The 13,426-nt window shown below is 55.7% G+C and overlaps 1 protein-coding gene across 2 annotated transcripts in view; it reads left to right on the top strand.

Annotated features, from left to right (window-relative positions):
* STX1A (syntaxin 1A) overlaps positions 1-13,426 on the top strand; it is a 90,010-nt gene that overhangs the window by 13,277 nt on the left and 63,307 nt on the right. For both annotated transcript variants that reach the window (XM_037375145.1, XM_037375146.1), the window contains exons 2-3: positions 3,926-4,003; positions 4,810-4,909. In XM_037375145.1, coding sequence (XP_037231042.1) covers positions 3,926-4,003; positions 4,810-4,909 — 178 coding nt within the window. The remainder of the gene's footprint in view (positions 1-3,925; positions 4,004-4,809; positions 4,910-13,426) is intronic.

The raw sequence follows: 13,426 nt of genomic DNA, 5'->3' as shown, positions 1-13,426 counted from the left end.
CCGGAATTACCTTTTACTAAAGTTCACGGTTTCTTGGCAGGTAACCACAAGCTATTCCAGTCGACTCTCCCCAGTTTCCATTCATCTCATATTCTGACATTTCAATACACTTTCTACATACAGAAGACTGGTCAAATACAAAGAAACCTTTCAAACCCTAAATTTATTACCTAAGTTTTAACAATGATTCTAGCCCATTCTTCTAGCCTTGGTACGGGATGTACAGAGGATCTCATAGCAGCTTTTACTGTGCAACTATAAGTTTCATTAAAATATATTTCTTATCCTTCTATATTTCTATTTTATAAAATAATTTTATAAAATCAAATAATCAATCAAATAAAGTCAATCAATCTTAACTTATTAGCAAATCTGTAACACAACCTCTTGCCATAGGCAGGGCCCCCTCCCCCCAGCCCAGGCTGCCCAAAGCCCCGTCCCACCTGGCCCTGACCCCTGCCAGGGATGGGGCACCCACAGCCACTCTGGGCAGCCTGTGCCCGTGTCACCACCCATGTGGTGCAACATTCCTTCCCTCTGTCCAGCCTAACCCCACCGTCATTCAGTTCAAAGCCATTGCCTTGTGCTGGGGACCCCAGAGCTGGAGCAGCGCTGCGGGGGGCTGTGAGGAGAGCGGAGCAGAGGGGGAGCATCCCCTCCCTTGAGCTGCTGGTGATGCAGCCCAGGAGGTGCTTGGCTTTCTGGGCTGCAAGCGCACGTTGCTGGCTGATGTCCCATTTGTCACCCACCGGTCTGTCCCAGTCCTTCTCCTCAGGGCTGCTTTTCACCCCTTTTCCTTTGATCCCTTTCTGTAGATGATCATCCTGCTGGGTGCATGGCAGCGTGGTCCAGGGCTGCAGGCAGGTACTGTCCCCTGTGTCCCCTGGCAGAGCTGCTCTGCACACAGAGCCCCGCAGGCTGTCTGCCCTCACCGGGGCTGCAGTGCTGCCCTGACCCCCACCAGCCCCTGCGCTGTGGGGTGTGCCTCCAGGCAGGGTGATGTGCGGGGCCTCGTGCCCTGAGGTGCAGGATGAGCCAGTCTGTCTGTGGCAGGTGCTGGGGATGGGTCGGGTGGTGGGAGGATAAGCTTCATGACATGGTGCTGGAGTCAGCAGGGCTGGAAGGAGCACAGGAGTGGTACGGTTGGTGCAGGAGGTCAACTGGAAAAACAGCCTCATTTCCTCTGAGAAACCTCCCCAAAATGCAGCTCACCATCCAGCAGCCTAATCATTGCTCTGAGCTAATGAAGAAGACACTCACCACTGAAATCCCACCTGTGGAGACCATTGCTTGTGGGGGCTGTCAGGGATGTCCTTGTTGCTGATATGAAGAGGCTGGGCAGGGTGGTGGGAAGGAGGATGCCGTGACCTGGCAGCTTGTGTGTCCAGAGTGGCATTTGCTTTGGTGGCTGCATCTTCCATCACTCGCAACGTGTGTCCCCAGGCTCTGTTGGCTTTATGTATTTCTGAGATCCTTGGAGCCGGGTGTAGGTGGGAGTTTGTGACCGCGTGCGCCATTCGGGATAATGCCAGCGTAAGGCAGGCAGAAACTGTGCCTGTTTGTGTGTGCTGGCAAAATGTCCCTCACTCTGTGCAGGAGTTAAGGGTGTTGTAAGATGGGGTACCACCCATCTTAACTGAAGGCAGTTGATGCTTAAAATCAAGCATGGCACAAACCAAGTGTGATTTCTAGTGGCATGTAAACTGAAATGCAAACGTGAATGGTAGCTACATCCATGTAGCAGGCATTCATCCATGTAGGCATCCTTCCTAGCTTTAGATGATGCTTTTTAACCTTGGTGGTGTGTCTTCTTGCTCACAGGCTGTGGGTGCTGGGGAAGCACCTGTGGTGCTCTGGGAGTAATGGAGGAGCTGTAGGCATTGCTCTGGGTTCATTTGTAGACCCCAAGTGGACCTTTGCTTACAGCCAGTGGTGACTGTGCTGGTGCAGCCAGGCTGGCTCGCAGGCTGAACGAGTGACACAGCACTGGAGCTGGGGCTTGAGGGCAACCGCCGTTGTTTTGCTAAGATGGGTTTGAGTGAGGTTGGAGCAGCAGTGGCAGGGGACAGGGAGGAGGAGAGGGTGCAGGTCCCTCCAGCCTCGCTGCCTGGTGGCATCGAGGTGCAGGAGGCGTGTAACAGAGCCCATGGCCATATCCTGGCCCTGAGGCCGTGTGGCTGGTGTTGGACTTGACTGTGCACCCAGCTGTGTGCTAAGCCTGAGTCGTGCTCTGGCTCTCGGTGTGACCGTTGGTGGGGAGTGGGAGAGGCTCGTGTGGACCTGGTGTGAGAGCAAAGTGCCGAATTTGGAGGCAGAAGGCTTCAGGGAAGAAGCTGGGTCCTGCCTGATGCAAAGGGCATTGCCTTCTGCAGGGAGTGTACGGCTCCCTGGCCGGTGTCCGAAACAGCATGGCCAGCAGGGCCGGGGCAGGGATCATCCCAGTCTGGAGGCTGCAACCTGAATCCTGGGTTCAGTTTTGGGCCCCTCACTACCAGAAGGACGTAGGGGCACCGACCTCGCTCCCGCTCCGTACTCCCAGCACAGCAGTGTGCTTTTAGCAATGCAGGGAAGAGATCCAAGTCAAAGCAAGAGAAGGCTCTAGGTGCTCATCCTCAGGTTGATCTCACCCAGCTCCATCAAAATCTAAATGCACCGACCTGTTCCCAGGCTGGTGGCTTCTGCCATGTCCCAGCCTCGCTGTGCAGGCACCTCCCACCACTGACCCCTGGTGTGGGTGCCCAGTTGGGGCCAAAATGGCCAGATTCTGAGTTCCCAGCTTCAGGGAACATTTAGTCTTTGTGCCCACAGAGTGGTGGGGTAGGGACAGCAGCGCATCTGTTTTTCCTTGGCAGGGTGAGATTTTTACTTGGATCATGGTAGCCTTCCAATCTCAAGGTCTTTGGATAAGCATTTTGTGAAGTCGTTACCAAAGCAAAGGGTGCCATGAGGGTGGCAAGGCTGAGATCTCCCCTGGGTGACCACCCAAATCAGTCACCCTAGGCTGAAAAGACAGTTTTAGGGGGAAGGATAGGTATTGCACCTGGCTTATTTCAAGGCAAGACTCTGCAGACTGCATTGGCTAGCTCCCTGCAAAGGGGCCGCAGGGTGATGTGTAACCATCTGCAAAATGTGGGACAATTATGAGATGAGCAGAGACAGTCCTCTCTCTTAAATCTTCTCCATTCCACTGGATCATTCTCTCTAGTGGACTTGGAGTAAGGAAAAACTTTTCCACCCCATTGATTTTCCATTTCCCTCCATCATGCATCTGCTTTGGATAATAATCTTTTAAATGTCTGCGTATACAGAGGACTGTAATTTTTCTTTCCCCTGCAAGCTTACATCCTCTGCCTCACTGGGACAGGAGGTGTTTTTATCTCTGGTGACAATGACACACATGCTCCTGCAGACAAAGACAACCCTTCATTTGCCTGCTGTGGCTTTACTAGTTCTGTTGTATTTTCTGTTCTCTCCCATCTTTCCTGCACTCCACAGCATCCCTCGTGCTTTCCCATCGCAGCATCCTTTCTGTTTCTCATTACTGCTGCTTGCAGAGCTGTTGTGCTTACTACGCACAGCTGAGGATCGTTCATAAAGTTCCCTCCTCCAGCTCTCTGTAAACGCATAGGTGTTATAAATCTTACTCTGTGCTTGCCAGGGGAGGCCATGCAGTGTGGCAGCTGGCTGCAGTCGTGTTTTGCGTCGTGCCCTTATTGCTGGAGCTGGCAGTCCTCGGCTCCCTCGCTGTCTCTAGTGCTCTGGTGTGGCAGCACCTGGGGCATCCTGTGCTCTGGCTGGCATTTGCCCCAGCTCCTGGGAGCAAGTGAGCAAAGGAGAAGGGGAAGATGCCCCTGAAGAGCTCCTGAAATGGAGCCGCAAACTTAGCAGGGAGCACTTGTTGATGCCTCTCTCTGTGTCGTTGCAGGCAAAGGACAGTGACGACGATGATGAAGTCACTGTCAGTGTGGATCGGGACCGCTTCATGGATGAGTTCTTTGAGCAGGTGAGACATTTGTTTCTCCATTGCAGCTTTAAAGCTAGTTCAGACCTTTCTGTTAGCGCTGGAGCAGGTTGTGGGGCTGCAGTACAGGCTCCCACTGTGGGTGGGGAGCAGCAGGTGAGGTGGAGATGGGGGTCCTGCCCTGGCTGATGCTGCTTAGCTGATGCTCAGGGTCCTTGGGGATTATGCTCAGATGACTGATGAGTAGGAACCAGGCTTCCACGCAGGCCTGAGGCTGTCCTGGTCTTACCTGGCCCTATGGATGCTTTGCTGCTCCACCTGCTGCTCCAGAAACCAGTGGCACAGCTGGGCCGGGTGGCCAGTCAGTGGGAGCAGGTGAGCCTTGCAGCCTGCCTGCCTGCAGCCTGCCTGCCTCCAGCCTGCTGCTCAACTGGACCAGCTCTCAAACCTCTTCTGAAAGCACCTCTGTGGAGCAGAAGTTTCTGCATGGGATTGATTTAATTTTGTGCCTCTCGTTACCAAACAAGAGGTTGTCTTCTGGCATGTGGGTGGCTGTAAGATCTGCGCGTGGATTTTTAGCACACCCTTAGCATGGCATGTGTGTAGGGGGTGTTAAAATGTATCTGTGCAGGCAATGGAACGGGGAAGGAAAAAAATCTCATGTGCAGATGGAGGAAGATGAGCAAAGTGTGGTGTGAGTTGAAGGAGAAGACAGAGCTAGAGAGTGGGCATCCTGGCAGGCAGAGGGCACAAGCAGAGGTTCCCCCTCAGGGATGCTGGTGTGCCTTCTTGTAGTCCAGAAGGTCTCTCACAGCACAGGGGACCTAGCTTCTTGTCCGTCTCCACAGGTGGAAGAAATTCGAGGGTTCATCGATAAAATTTCGGAGAATGTGGAGGAAGTGAAGAGGAAGCACAGTGCCATTCTTGCTTCGCCCAACCCTGATGAGAGTGAGTGAGCCATGATCTCCCTGTGTCCCCGTGGGCACGTGGCTGGGCTGGGCTGCTTGTGGGGTGGACAGGTCGGGCTGAAATCCCCTTGTCTTCAGGTGACCATGGCTGGAAAGCTACAAGCTGCTGAGGTGGCTGATGGCTGGGGCGAGGGAGGGCTGGGACCTGCATGGGAAGGAGGTGGAGGGTTGAGTGATGGCTTTCTGACTTTGAGAGGTGGTGAGAGTCCAATGAGGCTGCTGGAGGAGAATTCCTGAAGGATGGGGCAATGTGGAGGCTGAAAAGAGCAAATGGCTGGTTTGATGCTGGTTGGTTGTTGTCTTGCCCTGGGCTGTGTGGGTTGGGCACGTGGATGAGGCAGCACTTGCAGAGCTGGCTGAGCATTGCCTGCTTGGCACAGAAATGGTGCAGCTCTTCTCTGAGCCCTCAGAGTGCACTTGTGATCCTGCCCTCTCTGTCCTGAAGGACATTTTGTGGTGGCTGGCCAAAGAGTCTGTAGCTTTCAGACCTTAGTGATCAATCGCTGTTTCTTTCCCCGTCTTGTGTTTCTAAGAAAAGGTTTGTTGCCAGGATCAGAAGTTAAGGATTGCAGCACCCAGGAGGTGGCAACGTTTGAGAGTCTGTGGGATCCAACAAGGTTAGAGCTGTGGGTGATGAGTTCCCCTGTCCCCAGGTGGAGCAGTGCATCTCCCAGGGGAGCCAGAGGAGCTGGCACTGGCAGAGCACCTGGGGCTGGTGGGGTCAGCTGGGCTTCCCGAGGGCAGAGGTTTTCCAGCTTTGCTGTCTGCAAACTCCTCGTTGGGGAGCAGGTGGGACCCGAGCTGTGCAGGGGAGAGCAGGGCTGAGCACAGCCGGGTGGAGATGCTTACCAGTGGGGATGGACCAGGGGTCTGTGGCTGCATCAGGACCGACCACACGAGATGGCTCCAAGCTGTTGGTAGCCGTTGTCGTCAGCAAAGGCGTTGCTTTCGTGGGCCAGTGAGCGATTGCTGAACGCTGCTTGTGCCCTCCCAGCTGCAGTAGCCCTGATGCAAAGGTGTGCGTAGGGGGTTGGAAGGCTAAGACCAGGTCTCTGTCTTGTCATCTCCCCTCCTCCTATCCACTTCTCATCATTTGCCCAGTGCAATTTCACATCTGCTTGTATCCAACTGTGAATTGTTTCTAGAGGTCCCAGGAGGCTGTATGTACACACATTTTCTTGTGCCCAGCCCTGTGTCAAATCAATAGGTATTGCTAATTGCTTGGAAGAACGTGGCCCTTATTAAATTGTCTCATGCTCCCCTCTCCTGGCAGCTGCTCCTCAGCTAAAATTTATTTGGCCAAGCCTGGAATTGAGGGATTTTCTCAAGGGAATTCACATGTCTCAGACTGTTGTTCAATCATCCTCCAGGCTCTTTTGGTCAGTGCTTGCACTGTGAGATTTTGCAGTGTTTCTGTTTGGGTGTTTTCAGGGAAGAGCGGTCATTGCCTTCCTGCTGGCTGCTGGGCTCATACAGCGTGTGTCGGGACAGTGTCCGCTCAGGGCTCAGCCAGAGCTCAGGCTGCAAAGGGCACTTGTGGCCTAAAAGCATAATAATCTATTTAAAAGTCTTAGATGTGCAATGAACAAAATATGGTGACGTTGATGTGCCTTCCAGAAGCATCCAGGATGTTGGGAGTGCTTTTGGTTTTCTTTTACAGTGTTACTTTGCTTTAGTATTGCAGAAGATCCAGTTTATAATGCCAAAAATTGATTGGGCAGTGAGAGCAGGGCCCACATCTTCTTTAGGAATTAGTGTTTTGTAATACTGTGGTGTGTCCAGGAGGTGCGGTGGGTCTGATCAGATGCTCAACGGTAGATAGGCTCACAGAGTGGTGTGGGTTGGAAGGACCTTGAGAGACCACCCGGTCCAACCCCCCTGCTGTGGGCAGGGCCCCCCCCCCCAGCCCAGGCTGCTCCCAGCCCCGTCCCACCTGGCCCTGAGCCCTGCCAGGGATGGGGCACCCACAGCCGCTCTGGGCAGCCTGTGCCCGTGTCACCACCCGCGTGGTGCAACATTCCTTCCCTCTGTCCAGCCTAAACCTACTCTCTTCCAGTTCAAAGCCATTGCCTTGTGCTGGGGACCCCAGAGCTGGAGCAGCGCTGCGGGGGGCTGTGAGGAGAGCGGAGCAGAGGGGGAGCATCCCCTCCCTTGAGCTGCTGGTGATGCAGCCCAGGAGGTGCTTGGCTTTCTGGGCTGCAAGTGCGCATTGCTGGCTGATGTCCCACTTGTCACTCATTGGTGTCGCCCCCAGTCTTTCTCCTCAGGGCTGCTCTCCGTCCGTCCATCCATCCATCCGTCCATCCATCCATCCACACACCCACCCCTGCTCCCCAGTCTGTGCTTTGTGTGTGAGCTGGATTTACCCACCTGCCCGGTGGAGGTGCTGGGCTTGGCCCATGTCATACAGAAGGGCTTATTCCTCCTCTCCCCTCCCTTCCTGCTGATCCCTCTTCTGGCTGCACAGACTGTTCTCGACTCCAAGTTGCCGCTACTGCCTGGGCTTATTTTGGCGCCTGGTGGGTGGGCAGCTGGCTGGCTTTGCCATCTTGCCGGCGTGGTGGCAGCCCCCTGCCTGCACCTTGCAGCTCTGGTGGGCTCCCGCCCGGCTTTGGGGGGACGGGGAGAGTCTCCCCACTGAGTGGCTCCATGCTGCAAGTTGGGCAGCATCAAGCTGAGGCTTGGGTGGGCTTGGAGCAGCCAAGGGGCTGCATTGCTGCTTGGGTCAGGGCTGTCGTTGCTGCTGCTCCTGATCTGAGTCACAGCTCCTGATAACCTGTTCCTAAAATCCTTCCCGGTGAGCTGTCGCATCTGTTGTCGCTTCTGGCGCTTGAAGCAGGCTGTTTGTCCTTGGTCCTTGGTCTGGGCCGCTTCCCAGAGGAGGTGGCTTTGAGTGGCAAGTTGCCAGCTAGAGAGGAATGAAATGATGTTGGTTTTTTGGTTGTGGTTTTTTTGTTGGTTTTTTGTTTTTTGTTTTTTTCCCTGGAGCGGTTGGGAAGGACTTCTCTGCCATTGGTCTTCTCTGTGCATCGCATCCCTCCCCATGGCCATGCTCCTCGTCTCCTCGTCACTGCGTTATGTAATGGATGCTGTTTGCTGAATGAATTGCCTCTGGGAACATAAATCTTCAAATCTGTAGTCGTGTCTTTCAGCCTGTCAGCTTGGTCCATCTCCACAGGCTTTGGCAGACCCAGCAGGTATTTCAAACCTGGAAGCAGGTCCATTACGGCTCTGCACCAGGCCAGAAGGGGAGGTTCAGCTCTGTGTACACTTGACCTCCAGTTTCATAATTTAAGCTGTGCAGACTCGAGGTGGTGGCTGTGGACACCAGGGCACAGGTCCTGGGTGACACTGCTCAGGCTCTCTGTTGGAAGAGATTTGCGTTATCTGCAGAGTGGCCTCTGTAATTCCTAGCAGACCATCTCCTGGCAGAGAGACGTGCCAGGTGGTCAAGGAGACAAATCATAGCTGCTCACCTCTGTCTAATGCATTGAAGCAACAGTGGCTCGTGCCAAAAAGGCAATTTGGAGTTGCCTTGGTGCCTGGGCTCTGGCTGGACACCTCTGAGCAGGCTCTGTGCTCTCGTGTAAGCATAACCTGGCTGCTCACCAGGTCCCTTTGGTAGCTGTCATGGCTGGAAGCCCACTTCGTTCAGAGGAGATGCTGCTCAGGCACTGCTGGGAGGGAGGGAGGCTGCAGCTGTTCCTGCTGGAGCTGCCCTCCTCGGGCACTGGTTTTCTAGGGGTAAGTTACCCCTGGTGCGTGGTCCCACCAGGGCAGAGAAGAGACCTGAAGACCAGAAGTTGCAGTCACGTTATGTGGGAGGCTTCAGGCTCGGGCTTGTTTGATGCTCCTTCAGGAGGAGTGGTGTGAGAGGACAAACAAGTTTCAAGGAAAAGTCTGACTGTGTTCTCAGGCCTCTTTGCGCTCCTCCACCCATGGTGCTGCTTCTCCCAGCTTCCCTGGGATGGGAACTCGGAGCCAACCGAGACTTCAACAGACCTTGAGGATGGAAGTGAGAGGAGCAGGGGCTGGGATGAAGGAAGAGTGGGCCCAGCGCAGCAAGGGACCTGGCAAAGGGTGCCCTGGCATGTCCTGCACACAGAAAACAAAGCAGTGTGTTACCCCATTCACTGTGCTGCTCTCACCCCTGATCTGCAGCCTCACTGATGCTGCCCCTGCCACAGTCATGTCCCGCTCAGGTCTGGCCAGGGGAGGTTTTTGGTGCAGGCAGGGGGTTTGTCCTCTGTGCAGTGCAGGAGCATGGCAAAGCTGGCTCCAGCTCCCCAGCCTGAAGTAGAAATAGACCCACAGAGTGGTGTGGGTTGGAAGGGACCTTCAGAGATCATCCAGTCCACCCCCCCTGCCATGGGCAGGAACATCTCCCACCAGAGCAGGTTGTCCAAAGCCCCGTCCCACCTGGCCCTGAGCCCTGCCAGGGATGGGGCACCCACAGCCGCTCTGGGCAGCCTGTGCCCGTGTCACCACCCGCGTGGTGCAACATTCCTTCCCTCTGTCCAGCCTAAACCTACTCTCTTCCAGTTCAAAGCCGCTGCCCCTTGTCCTGTCACTGCAGGCCCTGGTCAAAGCCTCTCCCCATCTTTCCTGTGTGCCCCCTTGAAGCGCTGAGCGGTCGCAGGAAGATGTGCCCGGAGCCGCCTCTTCTCCAGGCTGCACAACCCCGACTCTCCCAGCTTTTCTCCAGGGCAGAGGTGTTCCAGCCCTGGGGCCAATTTGGTGGCCTCCTGTGGACCCGCTGTACCAGGGCCACGTCTGCCTTGTGCTGGGGACCCCAGAGCTGGAGCAGCGCTGCGGGGGGCTGTGAGGAGAGCGGAGCAGAGGGGGAGCATCCCCTCCCTTGAGCTGCTGGTGATGCAGCCCAGCAGGTGCTTGACTTTCTGGGCTGCAAGTGCACATTGCTGGCTGATGTCCCACTTGTCACTCATTGGTATTGCCCCCAGTCCTTCTCCTCAGGGCTGCTCTCTATCCCTCCCCCCCTCCCTAGCTCCCTCCCTCCACCGACCCCTGCCCACCCCCCCCCACCCCCCACCCCCTTCCCAGTCTGTGCAGGTACTGGGGATTGCCTTGACCCCGGTGCAGGACATTGCACTTGGCTTGGCCTGGTTTGATGGCAGTGTGGAATGGATTTGAGAGACATAAAATGATGAGTGATGCAGGGAGGTTGCTTACTGCACCTCCCAGAGCAGGGCTCAGGACAGGGAGGATGCCAGTGCAGCTGGTGGGTGGTAGGGTCCCCACCAGCAGTGGTGGTTCTTCAACCTCCGCAGGGTTGTAGGGGCACGGTGTGGCAGCAGAGCTCCCTGCTTGCTGCAGGACCCAGGGAACACGCACTTTGCTGGGCTTTGCTTGTTTGAGGAGGGGGAGGAGGGAGCCCCATCTTCCTCCCCTGTAACTGCCCCTGCTGCCTCCAGCACCAGGAGCAGTGGTCCTGCTGCGCGCCTGCCTCCTCCTGCCACGGCTCTGAGGGAAACGAGGTGACGCTGAAACAAGAAGCCGTGTCCTGACAAAGGTGTGCTTGGTTGTGCTGGCAGTGGCACACATGGGAGGGCATGGGCACCCGTGGGGACGGCAGGGAGGAGGTGCCGTCTGCTGCCCTGGCTCTCAGCATCCCGCATTCTGCTCCTCTTCCTCCTCTGTGCAGGTCCCTATTGGGAAGGTGTTCTCAGGCTCTTTGCAGCCCGTGCCCAGTGCAGCTACGGCAGCAGATGGTCCCACAGCTCTGCTGGCCCTGCCTGGCATGAGATGGAGAAACTGGAGGGGTGCTTGGTGCAGGAGCGGAGCTTCCTCTGCCCACCAGGGAGGTCCAGGAGCTCCTGCAGAGTGTCTCTAACACCTTGCGTGGCTTGGGCGTTCCAAGCAGAGCTGTGCTAATGGTGCTAGTGGTCATTGCGGCAATGCCATCCTGTGCTCAGGGGCTGCCTCGGGTGGCTGCATCCTGTCTCAGTGTCACACAGAGATGCTTTTTGTCACCATTTCACAGATTTCTCCAGTTCCATCTTGAATAAGTTTTGTTTCTTCTCCTTGTAATTCTTGTTGAAGGGCCACTCTAGGACTTAACCTCCAGTGGTCAGGAACCATCTTCTCATTTCCAGCCTGAGTCTATTTATGATCGATTTACATACCGACGTCATCCCAAGAACAAATATATTTAGCTGAAATAGCTGTTTGCCCTTCTGGCTTTGTCCTGTTGGGTCCATGCAGCAGCTCAGTTGTTTTGCAAGGGCTTTGCACAATCCCTGCTGTCCCTGTCACCTGCCTCAGCCCTGGTTTTGAAGGGTTGGAGTACCCTGAGGTGTGAGGTCTCCAGGATGTTTGGGGGGCCCTGGCTGCTGGTCAGCATTTCTTGAGATTTTCAGGCTGTGTTGCCCTTTTCTTACCTTGTCGTGTTGCTATCTCTTTGGAAGTTGGGGTCTGTCTGTGTGGGATGGGCCAGAGCTTCCCATGTCCTGGTGGTGGGTGCTGGGTCTCGGCACCTGCAGGCGATGAGTGTTTGAAGGAGATGGACAGCGTGAGGGTTGGCAGGTCATGGTGGCACCTATGTGTGTTAGCAAGAGGCTCAGCTGTATGTTGGGTTGTGGAGATGGTTGTCCAGGGAATGAACAGTTCAGCTCTCTCTGGTGTCTCCAGGGAATCCCTAGCAGAGCTGGGATACAGGTTGGCAGAATGCCTGCCTTCTGCGCTAAGCCAGCCCAGCACCTCCTGGCACTGATTCGGTGGGTGCTGCGGGGTGCAGGTGGAGCAGGGATGAGCATGGGTGCAGGGATGCTCATGCTGTGAGTGTAGGGATGCTCACACTGGTCCTCACCTTCCCTGGCCACTGCTGCCTCTCAGCACGGACCTGTGTGAGGCTCCCACAGCCTTGTGCCCAGCACGGTGCCACTTGCTGCCAGACCTTGGATGCTGCCCTCAGGAATGGGAGATAGGGACTTTCTGTGCATCATCCCAGTGCCGGAGCAGGGGTGCCTGGGACACCTCTGCCCCCTCTCCCTTGTGCCTGTGTGGCTTTTTATTTCATGTCCCCTTGATGAGTTATGTATTAGTCCAGGTGAGATTCCCTTTTACCATGCAGCAGCTGTGCAGTCCCCCTGCACACCCCAGCTTCATGATTGCTGGCACCTGTTGTCTGCTCTGTCATCCTGAGCAACACTGGGTGATCTGCAACGCCAAGTGAATGCAGAGTAAATATCAATTAACTGTAGTGTGATTCACGGCAATGTAGAAAAAAAAGAATAAAAAATCAGCTGCTCTGTAATTATATTGGGCTCAATTTAGATTGGCTAGCGGTGCTCCTGGAAGATGTGCTATTGCTGCCACAAGATGCAACTTTTGCTGGAAAACTTTTATCTCCTTTGGGTTGTGCACCCCGTTGCATCGCGGAGCCCGTTTCACGGTGGGAAACAATACTTACTGCTGGAGGTACTGCTGTCTCTGTTGTAGCGTGGGAGGGCTCCGGTGGCTCCTTGGCTTTGCATGTCTTGCAGCAGCGTAGCCCCAGGACGGTACTGCAGCCCCTGTTCTTGCTGTGTCCTGGGTGGTTTGGGAGAGAGCAACTGGCAGGAGCGAGCAGCCCTGGGGATGACGGGACACGGGGCTGTCACTGTCCTGAGCCCTGCTGCGTGTCACACACTCATGTCCTTCTCCACTGGCTCCTCCTGTCTGCATGCGAATCTGGCCCTGCTGCCCACCCTGCGTCTCTGCCCTCGCACTCACCGGCCCGGGCTGGCGCTTGAGCCGTGGCTGGGGTGCGGGTGGGTGGGTGAGCCAGGCTGTGCCGCGCTGCTGGCGCTGGTGTCACCATGAGGCTGCCTGAGTTGTTTGGCCTGGAGAGGTTGGAAAGAGGGAGGAAGAAGGGAAAGGAGCAAAAATGAGAGGGAATATGGCTGCTGTGCCCCTTGTAGTACTGGCTGGAAGAGTTTAGCCCTTATTGCCCAGCAGGCTGGCCAGGCCGGGGCTCTTCCAGCCAGCAGCGGGCTCAGCAGGCTGGGTGGCTGCCCAGGACACATGGGTGTCCTTGAGCTCTCCTCACCTCTCCCTGCTGGATTTGTAGCAGTTGGTGCTGGCTGGGCCTTGGGTGATGGGGGGAGAAGAGGAGCCGGGAGCCCTGCTCCAGTGGGCAGCGAGCTGGTCTGTGGCACTGGCCCCAGTGGGTGCGGTGCTGGGTGGCAGGGGGACACGCACTGCTGTGGCACCACTCCTGGGTGATGCTTGCTTTTGACTCCAGCCTGCAGTTGAGTTTCTCTTGCCTGTTTACAGCAGGCAGCATCCCCTCCCCATCCCCTTCTGTGCTCCACGTGGCATGAGAATTACTGTGATTTCTAACGCTTTTAGCTCTCAAGCTTGGCGTTGGTGGGGCAGGCAGGGAAGGGGGGCTTGAAGGCCAAAGGGTGAAAGAGCAGAAACGTGAGGCTGATTTGGGAAGCACTGGGAAAAGGGAACAGCAAGATCAGGGCGTTGGTTGCAGCCTGGCGTCTGCATG

Source organism: Falco rusticolus, chromosome 1, assembly GCF_015220075.1.
Source record: "Falco rusticolus isolate bFalRus1 chromosome 1, bFalRus1.pri, whole genome shotgun sequence".
Lineage (NCBI taxonomy): Eukaryota > Metazoa > Chordata > Aves > Falconiformes > Falconidae > Falco > Falco rusticolus.
Note: the sequence above shows the minus strand (reverse complement) of the source record. Positions and strands in the feature narration are given on the sequence as shown.